The 24,325-nt window shown below is 40.5% G+C and overlaps 1 protein-coding gene across 2 annotated transcripts; it reads right to left on the bottom strand.

The window, feature by feature from the left end:
• Window positions 1-1,150: 1,150 nt before the first annotated feature.
• adcy3a (adenylate cyclase 3a) lies at window positions 1,151-20,864 on the bottom strand. 2 transcript variants are annotated; one of them, XM_043261416.1, is made up of 20 exons: window positions 18,168-20,864; window positions 15,914-16,063; window positions 13,151-13,281; window positions 12,946-13,057; window positions 11,379-11,506; window positions 11,140-11,298; window positions 10,777-10,942; window positions 10,574-10,690; window positions 9,760-9,902; window positions 9,271-9,432; window positions 8,380-8,467; window positions 7,515-7,631; window positions 6,307-6,575; window positions 5,966-6,047; window positions 5,298-5,456; window positions 5,064-5,210; window positions 4,810-4,926; window positions 4,595-4,721; window positions 4,390-4,514; window positions 1,151-3,295 (listed from the first exon to the last, which is right to left on the bottom strand). In XM_043261416.1, the coding sequence occupies exons 1-20, from the start codon at window positions 18,840-18,842 to the stop codon at window positions 3,113-3,115; spliced, it is 3,357 nt and encodes a 1,118-aa protein (XP_043117351.1). In that variant the 5' UTR covers window positions 18,843-20,864; the 3' UTR covers window positions 1,151-3,112. The 2 variants fall into 2 exon arrangements, with proteins under 2 accessions (XP_043117351.1, XP_043117350.1); XM_043261415.1 differs by having other exon boundaries at window positions 10,574-10,693; window positions 18,168-20,862.
• Between the last annotated feature and the right edge of the window lie 3,461 nt (window positions 20,865-24,325).

Below are 24,325 nucleotides of genomic sequence, written 5' to 3' on the forward strand. Positions count from 1 at the left end.
TTTGAATACGGTAATACTGTTAACGGGACATTCCGCCGAAATATTATGTCCCCGGAATATTAAATGTATGAAAATGAACTCTAAAATGCATTTCATTATTAAACAAAGCGTTTCCACATTTAGCTAACTGCAAAATTTAGAATGTATAATTATAAAAACTATGCAGAGCGCTAAAAACACTAGTTGCATTTTCTGGGTGCACTGCTTTAATAGCGTGAATATTAGTTTATGTAATAGGATTCACTTTATCTTTTTATGTTTTACAGTTACCCCAGTTACTTATTAGAAAGGGTCAGTGTGTTTTTATGAATTAAGAGCTATTGTAGCACACTGTTAGATGTACTTTTTTCAACCGAGCATTTTTTGTTTGGCCTAGGCCATGATGATGGGAAGGACACAGTTATCTCTGTTTCTAATGTAAAATAATTTTATAATATAAAATAATTAAGCTGTGTCTACAAAGCTATAGTAATATGTTTTCGTACGTGATATAGATGTACTATACCTGACCTTTGCCCTGAGGAGAAGACCACATTTCTTAAATGGAAACCAGGGACTCTTCCCAGTTTTTACTTTTTTTTTATTAATTGTTTTAATTTAATTTTTTTAAATTTAGTATTGTATAAAGCGCTATAGAAATAAAGGATGACTTCAACCATCTTTTAAACATTTTCTAATTGTATTTAATATTTTTTTTATTTTCAGAAAGTGTGGATATACTGTGTAAAGCTCTTAAAATATTGGTCACACTTTAAGGTCTAATTCACACAATATTAACTATGACTTTTTCCTCAAACGACTAATTTGCTGCTTATTATTAGCTATTGATTGTTTCTGGGGACAGGAGAGGAAAACTTTCCCAGAAGAAGTGCTTAAAACTCCTCTAAAACAAAGCAGTTGTGATATTTATATCAATAGAGTAATGCAAACATTTATTAACTATTTGCCGTCAACTATTTTTTTAAACAATCATAACTGCTTTCCTTAAAACAGCAGAACTATCCATGTTGCTTTAATTAGTTTGTTAATGACAGCGTTTGAAAAATGCAAATGTTTAATGCAGTAGCAATAATTGGAGAAGCTACGGGATTGGGTGAACCATTACGTTTTTAAATATGAAACATTTAGAATAAATCAAACTCGGACAGCATTTGGTAACAGATCATTCAAAGTGCCGTTTTATTCCATATCTAAGGATAATTCAAAAATATCAAATTTTAGCAAAATCCTGCATCAAACCACAGAGATTGGCCACAATGTCATGCCTTCATAAACCATTTCAACATCTGAAAGTCAAAATCGAACGCATTTCTGCTTACCGACAGAGAGGAAGGTCTCTGAAACTGGTAATAAATGAACCGTCTGGCCAGTTTATGAGACACACCGATCCAGCCTAGCGTCCCGTCTCTTTGTACAATACTCTTTAACTACAACTTTACTTCATAATATAAAAATATGACTTGCTGGGAGAGGAGGGCTCTTTTGAAAACTGTACCGGAGAGCAGAATGCCGTAAAAGAATAAACTATTGCACATTCATCTAATCCTTGAGGAAAGACACCGTGGGGTATATATTCTGAACTGAGAAACGTTCATCCCTGCAATACTGCCCATGAATGACACGCACAATGAACCCTTTCACAGTGATACTCGTACGCCTCTGCTCTACCTGCGTCCTCAGAGTACCACACGCACACGCACTTACAGTGCTTTATATTTGGCACGCGAGGAACACTAGAACATATAACAGGCTCCAAAAGTCTGAGACCACCAGTGAAAGTGCTTCGGGTTTAATTTAGTATAATATTTTTTACTACTAATCACATCGACGGTATAATAATCTGAGCGAAACCTATTTAACACTCGAGGTCAAAAGTTTGTGTTTCGGAATCTGAATTTTTTTGATTTGAAGATTACGGAAAATGTAAGTTCTTTTGTAGCCTGCGTAAAAAATATTATATTATTTAGACAAAATAGGGGGAAAAAAAATTGGTCTACATCTGGAGCATCAGTCTGTACGAGTCCCTCGAAATCATACCATCGTTGTTGGAAAGCCAAAAGAAAACCAAAGAGTTTGTGAGACCCGAAGGATTTTTCTGAAGACCAGCAGACAGATTAACTGTTCAGGACAAACACTTGTGAACAGCTAAAAACAAACAATCAATAAACATTCAGGTAACGACAAAGTATTAGGAATCAAGAGGATGTAAACATTTCTATAAATTCAACTATTATTTTCTCTTGCGGACTATATGTAAACATCTTGTGCGTGAAATATTGTATACAGATCAGTGCTGAATAAACAATAACGTGCATTGTGTGTGATCCCTCTTATTTTGGCAAAATAAAGATTCGTTTTTTTTGCAGATTCTGACAGGGGCGTGTATACTTTTGACCTCAACTGTAAAAGTCGTATTTTTACGTATTTTATACATTTTAAAATCCTAGAACTTCGTTTAATCCTAGAATTTGATGTGGTCACAGAGTTTTAAAACCTCATAAATGTCCATGTTGTTAATAGTTGAAAGTAAAACGGATAAAGAAAAGGTGACTACAGACTTCAGAAATGCATGAATACGCAAACACGCGCACGCTTTTCGTAAGAGGCAAAGGCAGTCCGTACGCTTTCCTGCGCAGGCGTTCGGAGTAGCTTTTCAATGGCAAACAACATTCAGATATATCAGGGACTTTCAGGGCAATCTTTAAATAAAGGATTAAATAACGAAAGGATTTCAAATGAAAGGAGGACAAAAATAAGTCATTTTCATTCGAGCAGCGCAGTGCGTAATATACAGTAGAGTTCATTGTATTCGGTGCGGTTTGAGTTTAAAAACAACCTGTTCCTCTTTTCAGCAACCTAATGAAATCGTTCAGCTTGACCGATTTCATTCATTCATCTCTGCACGCTTCCAAAATGTATATCATATAGCACTTGTCTCGTATAAACAGAAAGTCTCTCTCGTCTCTCCCGCCAACATTTCTTCCCTCAGCCTAATAAATAGAGAAAACACGTTTGAAAGTACTAATTACTGGAGCACATGTACCCGGCAGAAGAGGTATGAGGTGAGGTGTGCGCGAGCAAGAGTGTGTGTGTGTGTGTGTGTGCGTGTCGGTCAGGAGCTGTCCACCACTTGGTGCGGCAGGGTGACGAAAGAGCCGTTGATGAAGGAGCCTTGCTTTTCACGTCCCTTTAGGAAGTAGGTGAGCAGCTCTCCTTTCCCTTTGACGAATATGGGTCCTCTCCTGACGAAGCGGAAGCCGTAGTCCTTCAGGATGCAGTAGCAGTCCTCCACCACCTGGGGAAGCACAGGCTGTTTAGCTGAGGCCTAAAACCCGCCACCTTGCACATTCTCGGGTTTTATCCTGGACCGCAGGACCGGTCACAAATGTCCATTTTGCGAAATAGAGAGGGTTTGAATCAATAATTGATGTGCGGTTTGTGACGATTGGTCGAGATACAACTATTTAAATGTCTAAAAATATTGAGAAAATATTGAGAAAATCGCCTTTAAAATGGTCCGAATTAAGTTCTCAGCAATGCATATTACTAACCAAAAATGATCTTTTAATATATTCATGGTAGAAAGTTTACAAAATATCTTCATGGAATGTAATCTTTACTTAATATACGAATGATTATTGGCATTAAAGAAATATGTTTTTTGACCCATACAATGTATTACAAATATACCTCAGAGACTTAAACATACTCCAGAGAGAAACAGAATATCGAATGAGTAAACAAGAGGGTGTGGCTTGTTTTTTCTTCTGCAAACCGATTGGACGTAAATACGTCGCTCTTGTTTCCAAGATGTCATCAGAGAAGACTCGTCGTTTAAGAGGATAGGAGCATTTTCAGATCTGGATTAAAGGTTACAAACATTTTTTTTTGTGGATTGACTTGACAAAAATAGCTATGTAAGCTAACAAAATAAATATAGTTGAGACCTTTGCGGTCCAGGGTCACATTTGTGTACATCTTAAAATAGGCGGCTGTTAACAAATCGCTAAATGCGGCTACCATGCTCTTGCTAACTATTCTAATTTTACAGGTGGTACATTTTTAAAGTAATCAGTGCTTGGTGACGCTTTATTTTCGATGGCCTTAACTATGCACTTTCAACAATAAATAAGAATGGCGCGCTTATTGTGGTCGTATTGTATAACAAAACACTTCTGCTGCTATTGGCGTGTTTAAGGGTAAAGTTAGGGACAGGTTTGGTGCTATGGTTAGGTTTACAAAAACACATCATCGGTCCAGAGCTTCGTTTCTGTAGGGGAAGCTACTTTGACAAAGTCAAGCTAACTAGCATCTTTTTTAATAACCAGATTAAACATAACAGTCCCTGACGCCAAACTAAATTTAGGAAAGCAACGTGAAAGCCATCACCTGGATGTTCCCCATCACTCCCGTGGACTCCATGCGACTGGCGACATTCACAGTGTTTCCCCAGATGTCAAAATGAGGTTTACGGGCCCCGATGACACCAGCCAAGACGCCCCCTTTGTTTAACCCTACGGAGAAAACGCACGGCAAAAAACGTGAGGCGTAAGCATGGTGTCGTTGGCACGCAGCTGGACGCCAGGCCACTAACCGATGCGGAGCATGAAGTTATTAAAGGACTGGTAGTTGATGTTCATCAGCGTGACTTTCATGGCCAGGGCAAAATCAGCGAGATCCGCCAAGTGCTGCCACCGCTCCCGGTCAGAAATCTCTTCTTTCTGTTGAGAAGGACAAAAAAAGAATCCCTCTTTACTTCCGTTTTATTAGAACTAGTTGGATATATTGTACTCGCATGCGCCTCTTTACCTTCATGCAAGCATAACCATTAGTGTTATTGTCTGAAGTGACTCCTGACGCTGCCATGTAGGTGCTGCCGATAGTCTTGATCTTGGTTATACAGCGAAACTGCGGCTCGTCTAAAAGCTAAATGTAAAAACATGCACGTACACAATAAGTGCATTGTATCAAGTTATTCATTTTAATTTAAGCACGTAATAGTTGAGGCCACCTAATGTAAAAAGTGACCGCAAAACATCTCTAGAAATACTACTAGTACTTACGCTATCGAAATCAGAAATGATTTCATTGAGGAACCTCAGACACTCAATGCCGCCGTTGTTGATGCTTTCCTCGGTATAGAAGTCAGAGAAGTTTGGGATGGAGGCGAACATGACTCCGATCTCGTCGTAGGACTGGCTGTAGAGCTCCTGGGATGTGCGCATGGGAAAGTCAGTTGAGTTTGGCGGAAAAGGTGTGAAACGAGTAATCTGAGACAGGACGGCTGGATCTCTCACCTCGTCCCTCTTCTTGGAGCCCAGGAAATGGCGAGCGACGTGCTCCGGGAGCATGTTAGTGACCAGAGCCTCGTTCCAGCGCCGCATCTCATACACCTTCTCCTTCTGCTCATGCACTTCGATCTTCCACAGGAACAGCGTGCGAGCCAGCTTCTCCACCTGAGCCGGCAGAAAGAGAGGTCTGGGTTATTGTAAAATAAAATTTCCACAAAAATATTAGCCAGCGCACCCGTTTTCAATATCGATAATAATCAGCAAACAGCATATTAGAACGATTTCTGAAGGACCATGTGACCTTGAAGACTGGGGAAATGATGCTGAAAATTCAGCTTTGATTACAAAAATAAATTATATTTTACAATATACTGTTTTTTAAAATTGCAATAATAATATTGTTTTTGCTATAATTTTTGATCAAATAAATGTCATTATTATTGCCTTAACTTCATGCTATTACAAATCCATATGATCCTTTTTTTCTTCCATGGAAAACAAAAAGTGAAATTTTAAAACTATATCCCTGTCCTCTAACTTTCATTGTACGGAAAATTGCGGCCATGATATTGCTCAAAAGTTCTACTCAAAGTCATGAGGAATAATTACAGAATGTGCTTTTTTGGGAGAACTAAAAAGAGAGAGAGAGAGAGAGAGAGGGAAGTGAATCTCACATGTCGGGAGAAGTAGTAGAAGCTGACCATCATGATGAAGATCATCACACTCATGGTGTATTTGGAGGGCACAAGATGAACTCTGTAAAATAAATAAATACAATTACTCTGTGATATTATAATACCTAGAGATAATAACAATATATTGGTAACCCAACTATTGATGGTAGCCATTCACTTCTACAGTACGGAAGAAAATAACTACCGATATTATTTTACCAGAAGTATCTTCAACAGAAGAAAGGTACATAAAGGGGAATTTTGACTTTTGGGTGAACTATCCCTTTAAATAAGTAAGAACACAGCTCTGCTTTGAGCATGTAATGCCCTGCTTGACCCACCTGTATTCTTTAAAGCGTGTCAGGTCGTACAGGTCAAAGATGTCCCTCCAGCTGTAGATGTTGACCACGCCTGTGGCTCCGGTGATCAGCAGCATGAGGGTGAGCTTGACCATGTGACTGACCTGCACCAGCATGGTGGTGGCCATGAGAGCCAGCACCGCGATGTAGCTGTAGTATTTGGGATTCTCCCAACAGCCGCTGGCGGCCGAAGTGACCGGGGTGACCGCTGTGGCCTCGGTTGAGGAGGACTCCGGAGGACGACAGCTCAACTGCGGGAGACATCAGAAATCATGTGGTCATGTGTGTTTCCGTTTTAGATTTGTTAAAATCGGTCCATTTATTTAATCTCAGCCGTGTAATGAAATGTCGGGAGTCGAACGGCTGCATTTGATTAAAAATGCTGTAAAATATTGTTAAGTATTAGTACAATTTAAAATAAGCATTTTCCGTGTGAATATATTGTAAAATGTGATTTATTCCTGTGATCAAAGCTGAATTTTCAGCATCATTACTCCAGTCTTGGTCTTCAATGTCACACGATCCTTCAGAAATCATTCTAACATGATGATTTAAGAAACATTTCTGATTATTATGAGTTGCAAGTATTTTTTTGCAAACTGTGGTGCCTTTTCCCACTATTTGGTGAACAGAAAGTTAAAAAGAACAGCATTTGAAACATTATGAATGACATTACTGTCGCTTTTCATCAATTTAAAGCAAATCCTTGCTAAATAAAAACAGTGACTCTCATTAAGTATGAAATCTTATTCACAAACTTATAAGATGTGGTTTATATAATCCGATAATAACTAGTCAAGTTGCACATGATGATTTACGTTTAATGTAATATAGTAGATATTTTCAATTATACATAGCAGATACATAAAATATATTTAAATGATCATAAACCATCATTAATTATAAAATGCAGTTAAATAACATATATTTATATAATTTAAAGGAAATTGTAAGTCTACCAAATTACAACAAATAAATCAGTCTGAATGAACTTGCATCCCCATTATCCTTAATTATTTAGAAAAAAATATGTAATTTAAATATAAACTAAATAAAAAAAACTGACTACCTAAGGTTTCTTTTTAAGCATTTTTTTATATTAAGCATCTCCTTTGATTATGCATTTCTTACATTTTTTATACTTAAAAATATATAATATAAAAAATGACTAAATTCAATTCGTTTCTTACCATATCTACTATGTCGGCCATCGTGACTATGAAGATGGCCGCCATGGCCCAAGTGTTGCGAGCCCAGCGCGTGTGATCGATCCAAGTGGAGAACGACACCAGTCTCTTTGGGAACACCTTTGAAGAAAAGGCAGATAGAAGTTGTTAACCTTGTACGCGAGTGACCGGTTGTCACCGCGAGGTCAATGGTAAGGCCTGTGATCGAATCACGCAGCGCACGTGTCCGGCTCGGCCCGCGGCGGCTGCATGTACAGTCATTGTGGAAACAATTGATTTAATTCAAAGCAACATGCTTTTTTAAAATCGATAAATTCTTTGGTTAAGCCATATGGACTTTATCTGTCCTTCATGTCGTCTGTGTGTGACCGTCTTCCTTTCTAGAAACACATTATGTCACTCAATCTGTGTGTGTGTGTGTGTGTGTGTGTGCGCGCTTGAGAGGGAATCAATACCAGGAACTTTATTAGTCAATCGGGAATGTGTTGACCTAACTAATGAGGATGAGTCAAATATACTGCAGCATGTTCCAACAGTAAATGGAAGAGCCTCGAGAACTACGTTTCGTTCATGTGACTGCTTTTATTAATGTTACATAAGCAGTCGACAAAGATGCATTGGAAATGGAAACATTTTTCATATAACAGAAAGCATAACAGTGCACGTTCAGGAAATCTCACGGCAAAATGATGGCCAAAACCTTGACATGCACTGGATTTTGACGTCGCACATAACTTAAAATTTTAAGTTGCCTCAACTAAAAAAAATGTAGGCATAACAAGTTATTTTAAGTTGAAGAAACTATTTTTGTTACGGTGTAGCAAACAAGTAGACACATGTTCTGTGTGACGTAAGAACAGGAGCTCACCCGAGGGAAAATGGCCGCCAGTGAACAGATCGTGAGAATGAGCAGCAAGACTTCACCCACGGCCAGAGTCACGTAGTTTGCAACCAACCTGTGCAAAAATACATAGAGAGGGGAAAATGAATCTTGGCCACTCCCACGTTAACGTTTTTCAAGCATATAGTGTATGCGCAAGAAGCGTGTATGAACTGTGCGTTTGTATTCTACCTCCAATCATAAAAGTATAAAACTGTACTTGCACATAAAAAAGTGGCAACGTCTAAATTAACCGCATCAGAAATATTATTTAATATCGCTTAAAGGTTAAAAGCCGCTTATCGCTTTTCATAGTGCAGATAATATGATATTAGATTGTATAAAAAAAAGCAAGTCTTTTGCAATATTTTGTGGTAAAACTATTCAGTGAAATCAAAACTGATGACGTTATAGCTATATGAATGACTTTAGTCAATTTAATCATTATTTTTCTCGTTTTTGAAGCCCGACAGCCTCAGTCTCTGTTCACTTTCATTTGATCCATAAGTCAAAAAAAAACAGCAAATCAGGCGAGTGAATAATGATAAATGTTATTGTTGGTAGAAATCTTCTTTTAGATAAAATGTTTTCTGATTAATTGAAAAAAAAAGTGTAGCGCAAATGTACGTTAATGCTTGTTTTTGCACAGATGAATCGAACTCGGATCTAAATCGACTTGAATGAAGGTGTACGTTTCGAAGCCAGAGACGAAGCCAAAAAGCCAAAAAGCAACATGACCTTATTTTTAGACCAACAAACAGACGCTGTAATAACTGTAAATAGCTAATGACCGGCCTCCGTTGACCTTTGGCTGCTAAACCGGCGGGCTTTGCTGAGGCTGATGGTGTTTGCGTGTCGATGTGTTAATAGTTAACTGACCAGGGGTCAACGAGAGCCTCCATGACAGCGGTGAAGAGCAGCACCACACAAGAACAGCTGAACGCCGCTCCGCTCTGCTTCTCCTTCTCCACGGAGAAGCGCGTCTCCAGCTCGGGATCGGTGAACCGCAGAGACAGACGATTAGTGTACTTCCCTTTCAGCCTGAAAACACACACACACACACACACACACTGTGAAAAAACAAGCACGCTGACTAGTAGTGCCCCACGAATCCCTGAAGTAAAAACCTGTAGTAGATATTCAACGAGAGACATTTTGATGACTTTAAGGACCATAAAATGAAAATTCTGTCGAGATATTTTGAAGAAAGGGTCACCATTGACTCTCATAGTATTTTTTTCCCTACTACGGAGCTCCAAAACAGCCTGGTTTGAACTTTCTTTAAAATATCCTCCTTTCCGTTCGGCACAAGCGTTCAAGAGCGCGCTTTTAAAGGCTTCAGTCGTCACGATTTTGATAATGACGTACGCTTGTACTGTCTCTCTCTCCAGCAGCGCTTCATTGAGGAGTTTATTGAGCTCCTGTTCGTTCTCCTGAGCGTCGATCACTCTCTCGGCCAGATCGCGCAGACGCAAGCGGCGCCGAGGGTTCGGAAACGAGGGGTTCACCACCTACAACCAAACACACACACCATTACTGGCTGCCTGTTCTCATATATCCACCTTTGGGTTAAAAGCACATTTCTGACCAATAAGCCCATCATGCTATACCGAATTATGCTGTTCGAAAGGCCAAAGAGTTCGATACCGGGCCTGCAATTATCCAGGGCTTTCTTAAAGTGTTAGTTCACCCAAAAATTTAAATTAGGACACCAAGTTGAGTTATACTGAAAACTGTCCAGACCCCTCCGAGCCTTTCCAATGTGATAAGCTGGTGCTTGCTGTATACTCTTATGAAAAAATATGCGCATACGTAATAAAACATCCCACACATGGGTGAATAAAGGCCTCTTTTAGTAAATCCATGTGTTTTTGTAAGATAGTAAAAAAGAAATACAGAAATAAAACCAAATCTTTTTTTTTTCCTCCTCTGATTTGCTAATAAATGCTCTAAATTTCAGAAGTAAAATGGTCTTAACTTCTTTAATATAGCTTTATCCTATCAGGTATTCTCCATATAGCCAAAAACTGGACATTGGAATAACTGGGTACTAATAATTGTGGCCAACATGACCTAGAGAAAGCATTTTATGAGTTCAATTGTCAAACGTAAGTTTGTTTCCACAGCCACCTGTATGTATGTGTGTGTATATTATATATGTATATTATGATCAGGGCATTACCCGTGTGTCCAGCTCCTCCGGCTCCTCCGGTGTGGTGCAGGCCGTGTGGACGCTCCCGTTGCACTCCGTGGTGTTGATCAGCAGCGGAGAATTCCCGTTAGACGACGTCACCGAAAGCTTCTAGAGGAAAGCGCCGGCGAGAGCGTGAGAATGAGAGAGACGCACGGAGAAACACGAACGACGGCGACAGAAATGACACTCACTACACCGTTGATGCCGTTTTTACCCACGGGGCCCTTGGGCACCACCACCAAGTACGTCTCGATGCCCCTTTCCTTCAGGTATTCGCAGCGGTCTCCTCCGTTCCCCGGCTCCACGTCAAACTCCCCGTGCAGACACTCCAGGGTATTCTGGGAAATGTGTACTCGCCTATATATACACACATATATACACATATATATACACATACACACACACATATATATATATATATATATATATATATATATACACACACATCGAAGGCCTTCACACTTAATGTTTTCATAACTGGGTAGTTAGTGAATTTCCCCTAGAATCCAGAACCAAAGAAACCCTTTATCTCTGGTAAATGTGTGGGTTTTTACCCCGGTATTCCTCCAGCCTCCATCTTGTTGGCCACGGTCACGTCGGTCGACCACACGTCGTACTGCCAGCGCTTCTGTCCCAGCACGCCGCCCAGAACCGTCCCAGAATGCACCCCGACGCGCATGTCCACGTCCGTCTGCGTCTTCTCTCGAACGTATCTGAAATCCAAGCGAATTAAAAATCTCTGTCGTGAAGCAGTCACTAATTCCCACTGAAGAGTTGAGCGCGCATCACTCACGAAATGGCCTCGACCATGGCCAGGCCCATCATGATGGAGCAGGCCGCATGGTCATCGCGGTAATCTGGAAGGCCACAAATACAGTAGTAGCAGTCGCCCAGAATCTTGATCCTCAACTGGTGGTATTTCTGAAAGTGGAGGATCTTAGTTAGCTTCGGGCTTCACAAGTAATTACTTGAGAGCATCAAGTGAGAGCAACAATGTTCATCCGCTTTTTCATGCTCTTTAAAGGGAATTAAAAATCTCTTTATTACCGTAAAAACGCAATTTTTTAATTTTTTTTTATTTTAGCTTGACTCCATTAATTCATATTTTATTCGAATGTTTTTGGGTTTTGCTTTGGTAGCGAAATCGGTAGAGAGCCTGGGATTTCCACCGCTATCGAGAACGAATACAGAAATTTACCAGAAAACTGCAAAACACGCAACTAATTCACGATTAGTAATTGCTAGAAATTTCATTAAAAAATTACAAAGAAAAGGCAAGTAACACATTGAATTGAACTTGAAGGTACTTTAGGTAAAAATGAAGCATAAAATGTAAGACGAACAGCTACTATTTTTCGCGCTACTGTCACGATTACGACTGCAAGCATGTGCATTTAGTACTACTCAATGATGCCAGATTGGAAATGTCTAAGTATCGTACTAAAAGCTGAACATTTTCGTAATCGGAAGAAAATTATCGCACACGAGGTAAACGAACAGAATATAGCTATTTAGACCAACAACTTTTTAACACGACCTGCGATATTGCCGCAATAGATAAATAACTAGGCGTACGTGAGTGGTAAGGTCCAAACAACCCTTCTGAGTCGCAATCCTATGTGTTTTTACTCTAATTTTATGCCGTCGTGGACCACAGCGTAGTGCTTGTTGGATTAAAGCAGCATTATCCAACTTTTTCTGTGCTCAAAAGTTGTATCATCGCTTAGACGACGTCATTTCAAAATGTTTCTGCCCACCAAGGCTGCATTTAATTGATTAAAAATACAGCAATGTTGTGAAATATTATTACAATTGAAAATAAATGTTTTCTATTGTAATCCATTTTAAAATGCAATTAATTTTTTTAGTGAGTCAAAGCTAACTTTTTTTTAACTCTGTGTCACACGATCCTTCAGAAATCATTTTAATTTGCTGATTTGCCGATCAAGATACATTTCTGATATTTATTAAACTTGGAAACAATTGTCCTGCTAAATATATTTTTGGGTAAAAATCGTGATTCGCTATCGTATTTTTTCAGGGTTCTTCGTTGAATAGAACATTCGAAAGCACAGCATTTGTTTGAGATAGAAATCTTTTGTGATCTTATAAATGCCATTTTTAGTCAACTTAATGCAATAAAAGTATGAAAGTTATTATCAAAAGGAAACTTGACGATGCCGTTCATAACGTTTTATCACTGCATTTTATTTGCTTGAAATCACGCTGCTAGTAAAATCACGTTCTCTACGGCGAAAATGAATGCGATTTTTACTGTTGCTCTCTCCATTCATTAGCCACCATAAACATTTTCATCTTGTAAAAACGACTAAACGCGCATGCAGATATCAGTAACTCACGGCTGCTAATTTGTCGAAGCGGGCGAACAATTCGTTGAGCAGCTTCACCAGCTCCTGAGCGCTGCAGGACGAGGACAGCTGAGTGAAGCCCACGATGTCTGCGAACAGAATACTGCGACACAAACACGGTCCACGTCAAACGATCAGCAAACAGCCACATGCTCGTTTTTTCCCCAAGCACTGCTAGCGATCGCGACACACTGACCTGACGTTCTCGTGCCGATACATGTACATGGTGTTGAACTGCTGCATCTCTTTCTGACTGGCTTCTTTCTTCATGTCCTGGAGCATCTCGTCTGCGATGTGCTTGGGTAAGATGGACAGCAGGAGACGCTCCTGTACGCAGAAGAACAAATGCTGATTATACACCATCTGCAGAAATGACGGACTTATTCACTAATTCTGCATATAAACCACCTCCTGCACGCTTGCTTAATTTATAGTTAATTACTAAGTTTCGATTAATAATAGGAAAACACAATATTATTAAATGGACACAAATTTAACACCAATTTTACTGTGTTTAATTCCACGGAAAAAAAAAGTGTTGCGTTTAAAGAATTAAAAAAGAAAAAAGAAAAAAGAAATTATTCAAGATTTTATCAATTCTAAAAAAGGGGAAAAATAATATAATATAAAATATATATATATATAATATAATAAAAAATAATACAGAAAATAACTGTAAATTCTATAAAACAAGGAAATGTTTTAAAAAGAATATAAAAAAAAACAATACAAAATATAATATAAAAACAGAACATAACGAACTGAAAATATTTCTTTTGAAAGTGCTAACTAAAAAGAAATTGAATTTTTATTTTTTTTTAAACATTACATTGATCATAAAAGCCAGTGTCACAAAAAGATTTCAAAGAAATGCTTTAATCATGGTTTCCACTGAAATACTGATGAACACTGATGATGATCAGAAACGCTTCTTGCATATCAGCATATTATAACGATAAATGATGAACTAATTTCCACAGAAAACAGCCGATTTAAATTGTAACAATATTTGACGTTTTATATATGTGCTGTATTTTCGATCAAATAAATGCATCCTTGGTGAGAATGTGAGAAATCTTAACCAAAACAGAAAAGAAAAAGCAAATTAACCACTTGGGGGGAAAAAACGCAGAAACATATGTAGATTTATTGGTCAAATATGTTCCTTGACGAATCGACGGCACTAATCATTAACTGATGCTCCAGATGGTGACCTGTTAACTGAGCAGACCCTTTCAGACCCAAACATTTCACACGTGAACACATCGAGCGGCTCCGCTTTGACCGGTGCGCCGTCGACGTGATGCCACTCTGACACGACACACACACACACACACACACACACACACACTGACGCGTGAACATCAGGTCAGTGTATTCACCCGAGAGTCTGACAATAAAAGAAGATAAAGGTTGAGAAGGATCAAGTCGCTAGTGTGATTACAGCTGACATCGTCTCAGGAGGTTGGTCGCCATGGTAACCTGCCGTAGCCGGATGCTCCTTGATTGGCTGGCAGACCCCGTCTCCCAGCAGCCCCTGCTCCTCCATTAGTATTCAGGGAGTTTCTCCTCATGTGCTTCTTATCGGCCTGTTTTGCTCTCTTTCATACACACACACACACACACACACACACACACACCTATTTCTCTTCTCAACTTGATGCTAATAGGAGCTGTTCGCTCCGTAAGTGTCGTACTGACTGTTAAATCTCTACGCACAGACACAAATCAACTCCAGAAGCATTTGCCGTCCTCACAAAAAATGCTGCAAACGCTGCATCACACAGTCTCAACCAATCAAAAGATTTCGGATGTTTGATAGACAGTTTTGTAGGGCGGGATTTTAGGCCAATCGGATGTGGGTGGGTGGGGCTACAAGGCACGACACCACAGAGCAATTGTTGAAATCTGCGGTGAGTTATTACATTTACAATCGACCGATTTTACTTCCATATTGTGACGTACTGATTATTGACCGATATTGATTGACGAAACTGAGGGCGTGGCTTGTTTTGTCTACTTTGAATTGATTGAATTGATTGGATGCGTTTCGCTCCAAAACGAACACCGAGAAGTTAAAGGGGCGTGGTTACTGATGTCACAAACTGATGTCATCAGAGAAGACACAAAAACAGCAATAAATGTAGTCAGTTTTGATTTCACACGGACTTTTGCACATTGCGTTGATCAGCAGACTTCCTGTGGTTTTCTGTCAAAATAAAAGCATGCAATTTTTCAAGCCTTAAATATTAATATTCCAATTTTTTAGTTTTTAGTTTTACAATGAGATTTAATTATAATAATATTTGAATTTTGTAATGAAGTATTACATAAGTTACTTTTTAAATCATTATAATTAGTAGTAGTATTTAAAGACATGTTTACATACGCCATTCGGTCAAAGTGTGCAACCTGGATTTCGCAAAAACTATTTGTGCAGACCTAACCGGAAATACACATCCAGAAAGTGAAATAGTTTTACTTTGCTAATGCAACGTTGTAAATAAAACAAAGATTTCGGGCTGCTTTGACTATTTCAGTTTCTCGAGCATGCGTGCGTATTATAAAATGTGACGTGTGTGATTTCTGCACCAATGGCGGCTACAAACGGAAACGCTAAAATAACGACTAGCTGTGTTGGAATCCGTTGGAAACACTACCGTACTGTATTCTTGTAAAAATGAACGTTTCATTACATGCTATATGACGCCTTCCAATTCCAAGGAACTGACATTATGCAACATTTCAAACACTAGCATGGAGCACTGCTGTACTGCTCCGATGCCTAGACTGGATTGTTTAGTTGACTGTTTATCTTCAGGGCGTTGCTAACTCCACACCGTGACATCTGTGAGCGATGCTCTTGAGTCTTCTGCACGACACAGAGGTCTGAAAACGTTCCACTTTTATGAAACACCTCTCAGGAACCGATTCCGCAAGCTCTGGTTGTTTCTCTCACCTGCTGCTGACTTTGCTCCTCCATGTTGAGCTTGACCTCCAGCGACTGCCGGGCCTCCAGAAAGGCCTTGCGGTGTTTGCGGTCGGCCATGTAATACGACATGACGCCCACTGTGATGGCACAGAAGTAGATCACAATGTTGGCCAGCAACTGCAAAACACAACAGCACCATCATGACGTGACGAACAAGCCTTCCTGGTCTTTTAAGAATCGTAGACTGTTATATTTATTTGGGGATTTGGTGATGAATTACTAATAAAAAAAATGAAATAATGCAATGTTTTTAAATCAGCACAAAAGAGAAAGTACAACAGTACTGTATATTATATGTAGATGCAATTTCAGAAAATTATGTATCGTTATGAAAATATAATTGAATAACTAAATACTTTAATATTGGTAAATCAACACAAAAAAAGGCACTACAATAAATACTGTTACACGTATAAATACTATATTAATTAGTAGATATAATTTAATAATAAGTCAATAAATAAGTTGATAAAAAAATATATAGCAATATTTTTAAATCAACACAAAAGGGCAGTACAGTGAAACTAACATTATGTAAAATACTATATTTAAATCATTCAATTAATACAGTAATTATTTTATACAGTAATACTGTAAAAATACTGTATTAGTGTAGTGCGTTAGTATTGAACAACAAAAAAAGACAGTGTCACAGTGCAATAAATGAATAAATAAATGGTAAAGGTTTTGTTTTCGGGGTGAAACAGTCCTTGAAACGATTTTTGCTCTGTAATGTATTTGAATAAACTGCTTTCTGTGTTATGCCTCTCGGGGCTGCAGTTTGTACCAAAAACAGTCTTGCTGAGTAAGAAGAGCGAAGCACCTCGGCTGGACACCCACCTGCCGGCCCTTCTGGCCCCGTCACCATCTTATGACTGCAGCGACACAAACGCCACCGAAGCAAATATCAGCATACTATTTATGATGTATTAGATGAGTCGGATGAACTCATGTCGTCATATTTCATCCCAAAAACTAGATATTATATTATATAAAGAAGATCAGATTGTCTGCATTGTCATTATTTTCATAACAAATAAGTGCATAAATTAAAGGCAAAGCAACTGTTTTAACTACTACTGGGTTAAAAATAGGTTTTGACAATAACTCGACATCCAACTTGATTTGATTTGGTTCAGGGGTTTAGAGTCATTTCTATGTATTTGTAAGGAAACCTTTCACAATCCCTGGAACGATATAATGATCTGCGTCTGTTGATAATCTTTTGCACCAGAAACGTCTATGCTTTTCTTAAAATGCAATTGTGTCGTCAAGTGGAGACCAGAGGTAACTCCAACATACATTTTCCACTCGAACAGCCATCATCTGAAAGGTTCTTTCTCTTTCTTAGAAAAGACATGCCACTAACTAAAAACGCTTTAAGTAATAACTGACTTCTGTAGCTACTGAAAAAACTAGTAGTAACTAGGATTTTTTTTCAGCAAATGCTGCCATTATGGCGTATAAACGCTAGATTTATCAGTAGAATACAATGCTTTTTAAGACGTATTCCCATCAAAACGACTCAGACAAGTACAAACTCAATGATATGTATCTTGATTTGAAATGAATAAGATGTGTGCCTTTGAACTACAAAGCATGCGCTTGTTTGAAGCCACAAATTGTCATTGAGTCTTTCCCGTTCTCTGGCTTTAACACCGGTTGAATCGGATTATTCAACTATTCAGGTATTTTTAACATTTTGAATTGTCTGGAAAGATGTTCCTTTAGATTCATAAAATGTTCTTCTCACTCAGCAAAACACTGTTATTTTAACCCTACACCTCCACAACCATCCATGGACCAGTTTCATTCCAAAAAAAAGTTTGTTTACAGTGAAAAAGGTTTTTAGAATATTAAAATGTTCATAATAGTAAGAAAAATTGTTATTTTAAGAACTGTTCACCGAAAGGTTCTTTGGGGAACCACAACTGGTCCTTTTGGACCTTTTGTGGATTGGAAAGGTTCCACAGAAATTGTAAAAGTTCTTCACAGAAGCATAGATGCGAATAAAGAACCTTATGATCGTTCAAGTCTCTCAAGACTCTCAAGTTAAAACTTTCTTGACAAGAACTGACTCTTGAAAGGTTCTTCGAGAAAACAAAAACGCTTCTTTTGGACCTTTTGTTTGAATAGCGATTTTGAACCTACAGAGATTTAAAGGACCTTACAATCATTCGAATCTCTTCACTCCTCCGAACTGCTGCCATATTTTTCTCACCTGTCTTCCCAGAGCCGCCCCCTGGATGTCCTCCTGCTGCTGCTGGGCGATGGTGACGCCCAGGACGAGCGTGTGCACACCGCAGGACACGGCCGTGATCAGCACTATAGGGGTCAGCCGCAGAGGCAGAGTCAAGAAGAAGGAAAAGCTAAAAAACGCCTGCCAACCCACAGTGTCGCTGGGCTGATGGAAGCGGGCAAAGTTCAGTCCTAGGTAACAGAAGATCTGGGCCGCTATGAGCACCCACAGGGCGTAGGGCACCAGGCGGCGGGTCACGCGGTCCGGGAGCAGACCGAAGCGGCACAGCAGGTACAGCAGGACGTCCGCCGCCAGCCCCACCGAAGCCACGGCCACAGACGCCAGCTTATCCCCCGTGTAGAGCACAGTGCACATCACGATGACGTAGCAGTCAAAGAGGGCCGCGAACACCACCAGCACCAGCAGGGTCTCGTGCCTCTGCCGGCGGAAGTAGGTCTGGTAGAGGTTCTCCAGAGAGTCCGGGGCGAAGGTCAGGCGCATGAACCGCGGCAGACACAGGCAGCAGCCGGAGCTGCGCACCGTCACCTCGTGGGTGCGTCCCACCGCTTGACCCGGGTCCGAGGGCAGGGTGACCGAGCAGTCCGCCGAATACTCCGCAGAGTACTCGGGCTCCGAAAACGCCCGGTTCCGAGGCATTCTGCGCTGCTGGATTGTACAAGATGCTATAAAAACGAAGGGCGTATTCACACGCGACGTTTGGTTCGATTGAATCGAACTCGAGTCTTATTGTAGGGAGATGACGGGGTCCGTATTACTTGCTGTTGGAAAGCGTAACGGCTAACTTGATAACCGTGTGCCTTGATAACCAATCACATTACAGCCTTGACGTCATTGAGGTGTGCGACACTCATTTGCCATTTACGGATACCATAGGAACGAATGAGAAGTGCCGTAGGCTGAATCCCACCTGTCGCAAAAAGTCAGTGGCTTGTCTTATAAAACTGCATTTTTATCTCGGTAAACTCTTAAAAAATCATTCAATCCAAAAGTATTGTTTAGTGTAAAACATGTTGACGATAAGCGGATAGGCTGTTGGTTCATTAAACGATAAGTCTCGACATGCTTATCTTCTTTTCTACGTACGTAATGCTTTTTCGGCTAGAGGTTGCAGGCTTGCCTTCTAGTGGCTCAAGTTCATTTCCCCCCTTTGGTGCGAATCTTTTGGGCAGCTGTGAATACAGCAATCGCACTCAGGTGAGGACCAGCTGAAGAGGTGGTCCGCTTCCAAACGAACTCTGGTACAGCTGAACGAACCAATAAATGGATGACCTTAGCACACGTGTGGTTTGGTTTACAGTTTCGGCTACACTTGCAAAAAAGGCAGTGTGAAAGCGAACAGCACCAAACCGAATCAATTTACATCGTATTTGGTCCGGCTCAAAGCAGACTTTCCTGGTGTGAACACGCGTTAGAGTGTGGCATGCTGGAAAAACATGGCCTGGAAAGGTGTTCGCCCAATGTCCAAACTTGAGATCAGATCCGAAGCGGCCGCCTGATTGTCACGCCTGGCATGTTTAGACACCGAATCAGACCTTGCGTGCATGTTTGTGGCATCGGCCCCCGCCAGCGCCTGGAGCACTTGGGATGTGCAATTGCCCCCAGCTACACGCCTTTGTTTTTCTGAGATCTGCAAAGACAAGTCTCAGCAAGTTGACGTGAAGGCGACAAGAAGAGCTGTTTACACATCCGCCAGCCTCTCCGTTTCCAATCCAGGATCCAATCTCGGCGTCCACCAGCGCTCACTGTGGGTTTCCATGGTGAATCCTCGCATGGATGAAGAACATCAGGACCCAGGAAGGAAGCGAGGCGACCGTCGAACGAGACGTTTCGCCCCAGATCGGCATGACACCCCGTGATAAGCAATATTAAAGCCGAGCGGCAGCTTAAATCGACAAAACGGACGCGATCGTGATCGGAGAGCGTATCTTGGCCTGATACGGTCTGTTAAAACGCATCCTGTGCGTTAACGGTGCGTACGGGATTCACGCAGGAAATACATGTTGCGCTCCGGTGCTGTGTGTAATATGGAAATGCATCTCACAATACAGCGCGGCTGCCTTCTGCTATGCTTAGAAATTGTACATATCCTCCCATTTTCGCTGTTGGGATTACCACGAGACGTGCAAATTAAGATTTTCTCATAGGTTCAGTGATGAAAACGTGGGTCTCTCTTCAGTCCGTCCATTTCTCATGGAAATGCAGCTGCGTTTGTCCGTAACGTATCCACAGCACGCTCCGATCTGTGGCTCCTTTGAGGATGCAAAGCGTGCCAAAGATCAATCTGAAAATCACCCGTGAAACACATGAAAATCCACCGTATGCTCGAACCGAAGGCTTTTTCCACCAAAAGTCATTAATAACCGCGCGACCGCCCGTTTCACGGATGAAGGAAGGTGATACGGGAACGGCTTCAGTTCCGCCGTCCTGATAAACCAGACCTGGCAAACCTGACTTTTCAGGGTGTCTGTGTGTATACACGGAGAGATCCCGGAGAGCTCACTTTCTAAACGCGAACGAACGCGATGTCCGATTCGCGGAGGAAATTGTTGTTTCGAGTCGGTTCTTTCTAACGATTCGCGCGAACCGATTCTTAAGGCTTTCGCGAATCGTTCGGTTTGAACGAAGAAAGTTATTTTTGAGTGAAGCTGGCATATAGGTTACATATGTGGCGTAAGTAACGTCGAACGCTATTTATAACTCGCAATCGAAAGCAAGTCGCAAAATTGCAGCATATAGCAAACGTTATTTTCCTTTGATAAGTTCTACTGTACGGTAGACGCCTCTCTTTAAAAGATCGCACATCAAATACTTATATAAAGGCAATCTATCAATGTTTCTACAACAAAAAAAACCCCAAAAATGACATTTAAAGCCGCGCGCGACTTTTTAGTACGCTTTTCAGCAATGACTCGTTTGGATCGACCGTTTCGATCGAACCGATTCGCTTAAACGAATCAGACTTCTGCAAACGAAAATGACCGATCGCACTATGGCGACGGCTCGCTTACATGAATATTAATCAGATTGCGCTGACGTATCTTCGGACGCGTCCAATCGCGAGGCCTGTTTAATATTCATGAGCCCGACCTTCTCCATAGTAGCGTCGGTAAACTTTCGTCGATGTCACCCCCTCGTTTTCACACCCCCTTCCGTGGGCACGGATTGAGGAGCAGGGACACGGGCCAGCCAGTGTCAACGGCTAAAAATACGAACCCCCGTCTCATTACAAAACCTATAGGGAGTTTTTATGGCTGTACAATGCGACACCATGCCAATATTTGTCTTTCTTTGTTTACGCAGAAGCGTCTAACCAATTGACTTGCGAAAGAATTCAGCTGAAAAACACAAAAGCACTTGTTGTAGAACAAGCAGTGAGAAGCTACAAAGCCGCACAATCACATACGTAAAGGGAAGTGGCTTTATTATGGCAATTGCCAAATTTATGGCCGTTTGTAAAGCCGCGGACCGATATCTACCCCTAGGCGTGTTTAAAAAGGGCTGGTTTAATTTTGATGGCGACGGCGTTACATAAAACGGCACGTTTTCGGGATGCATGTTTACCGGATGCCTCCGCTGACATCACCTCAGGGTCGTATCGATTATTCCACTGAAACCCTGTATTGAACAAGTAATCAATAGTCAGACAGCTGACCTTTATAAAGCATAGATGGAACACATCAACATCACATCATGCCTGACAAGCACATCCCATCAACTCACTCGACCGTCAATGTGACATCACGCTATCTACGCCGTCATGAAAACCCTAGGCCCGCCGTACCGGCCTCGCTCTTCACCTGAACGCTGTTTGCGGTAATTAATATATATTCCCAGGCTCTTGTTGCTAAGTACACAAAGAGAACCCGAGGGAGACCAGGAGCACGGTAATTATTAAATTCGCTCTGCCTCGGAGGTTCACAGGGGAACGGTTATCTAGCGCTTCGTTACACACGCGGAAGCTTCGGGGACGAGTGAAGAAACTGACCTTTCATCATTTTCTCTTCTGCCCCGTTCTGGCCCGAGCGCCGACCAGCTCTTTGTCACAATTCGCGTCATGAGACGTTTTATTAGCACAAAACCGCACAAAGGATCCTCAGTGGGCGAACGGGGGTTAAGGCGTTCATCTCTATCGTTGCGCTTCGGGGTTGATTTCCTAGAAAACACAGTTTTTTCCCCCCTCTCTGACTTTCTCTGAAAAGGAAACTCGCTTTGACAAATAGGTGCTTGTGCTTTACACGTGGTTGGGGAAGCGATTTCTTTTGAATGTAAAACTAAATGGCTTTCTAACGTGTAAAAGGACGAGTCAGCATACAGAGATGAGGCGCAGCAGCTCACAACTTGGCGTAGAGCCAACAATCTATCTCCGAACGTCGACAAGACAAAGGAGATGATTGTTGACTTCAAGCGAGCAAAGAGCGACCGTTCTCCGCTGTCCATCGACGGGTCCAAGGTGGAGAGCGTCAAGAGCATCAGATTCCTCGGTGTTCATTTGGCGGATAACTTCACCTGGTCACTCAACACCAGCTCCATCACCAAGAAAGCCCGGCAGCGCCTCTACTTCTTGAGGAGGCTGAGGAACGCTCACCCATCCTGACTATGTTCTATAGGGGGACCGTTGAGAGCGTCCTGTGCAGCTGCATCACTGCCTGGTTTGGAAATTGCACCGTATCGGAACGCAAGACCGTCCAGAAGATAGTGAGCACAGCTGAGAAGATCATTGGCGTCTCTCACGAACATCTACACCACATGCTGCATCCTCAAAGCCCACAATATAGCACAGGACCCCACACATCCCTCACACACATTATTCACCCTCCTTCCATCTGGAAAGAGGTACCGGAGCATTCGGGCTCACAACCAGACTGCTGAACAGTTTCTTCCCACAAGCCATCAGACTCCTCACTAACCACACCTGAATGGACCTCCTGTCCCATAAGCATTCTTGCACGTCATATTTATTGTTATTTGTATTTTGTGTTCTTGCACTAATTATGTCTTTGCACTGTTTGCACTCTGGGTTTGTACTCTACTCCCTCGCTGTTTGCACTAGTCCGCACACTTTGCACTTTATGTGGCTAAGACACTGTCTTAGCTCAATATGTGAGTTCTTTTGTACTGTGTTGTAAGCGTGACTCCATGTAGCACCAGGTCCTGGAGAGACGTTGTCTCACTTCACTATATACTGCACAGCTAAATGTAGTTGAAATGACAGTAAAAAGCCACTTGACTTGACTTGATGTGTTGGCAAAAACAACGGTCTCTGTGGTCATTCCTTAAAGGTCATTAAATGCTGCAAAATACTGTATTTTATGCATATATTTTGTATATACTGTAGACATTATTTTTCCTGACTTAATAACAGCTTTGACAGTTTAGCATCTCAGGTTGCCACCTAGAGTACACTAATATTCTGTATTCAGTCTATAAGTCTTAAATTTGATATTATGTTTGAATTATGTTTGGAGGGCCAAATCTTATAAAATAAACAAATCTTCAAATACACGATGAAATAATGAAATAAATGCATAAATAAATGGTTTATTTCTTTCATTAGTTTGTTTATTTAATTCATTCATTTTTTCAATAAGATAAATAAATCAGTCAATAAATGAATGAATGAATGCATAAATTAATATTTTAATATATTAAAATATTTATTGAAAATATGTCAAATGTATTTAGCTATTTGCATTATATAGCAATATTATATATTTCACAAACTATTCAAATAAATATAATTGATACATTTTAATTGTTACTATATATATATATATATATATATATATATATATATATATATATATATAACAATTAAAATGTATCAATTATATTTATTTGAATATATATATATATATATATATATATATATATATATATATATATATATATATATATATATATATTTTTTTTTTTTTTTTTTTTTTTTTTTTTCATATTTAAAATTTCCATATTTAAGCATTTCAAATTTGAGATTTTAAATCTGTCTCGGTCTGTTTATTTTATGTTAAACAGCCTCTCTTCATGCACAAACCGCTCCGTTCAGACTTCAGGTGCGTTATTACTACGTTTATTACGGTCGCGCGTTTGACGCCGTGCACGCAGGCGCGTAGGATGTGACG

The sequence above is a fragment of the Puntigrus tetrazona genome, chromosome 16, assembly GCF_018831695.1.
Source record: "Puntigrus tetrazona isolate hp1 chromosome 16, ASM1883169v1, whole genome shotgun sequence".
Classification (NCBI taxonomy): domain Eukaryota; kingdom Metazoa; phylum Chordata; class Actinopteri; order Cypriniformes; family Cyprinidae; genus Puntigrus; species Puntigrus tetrazona.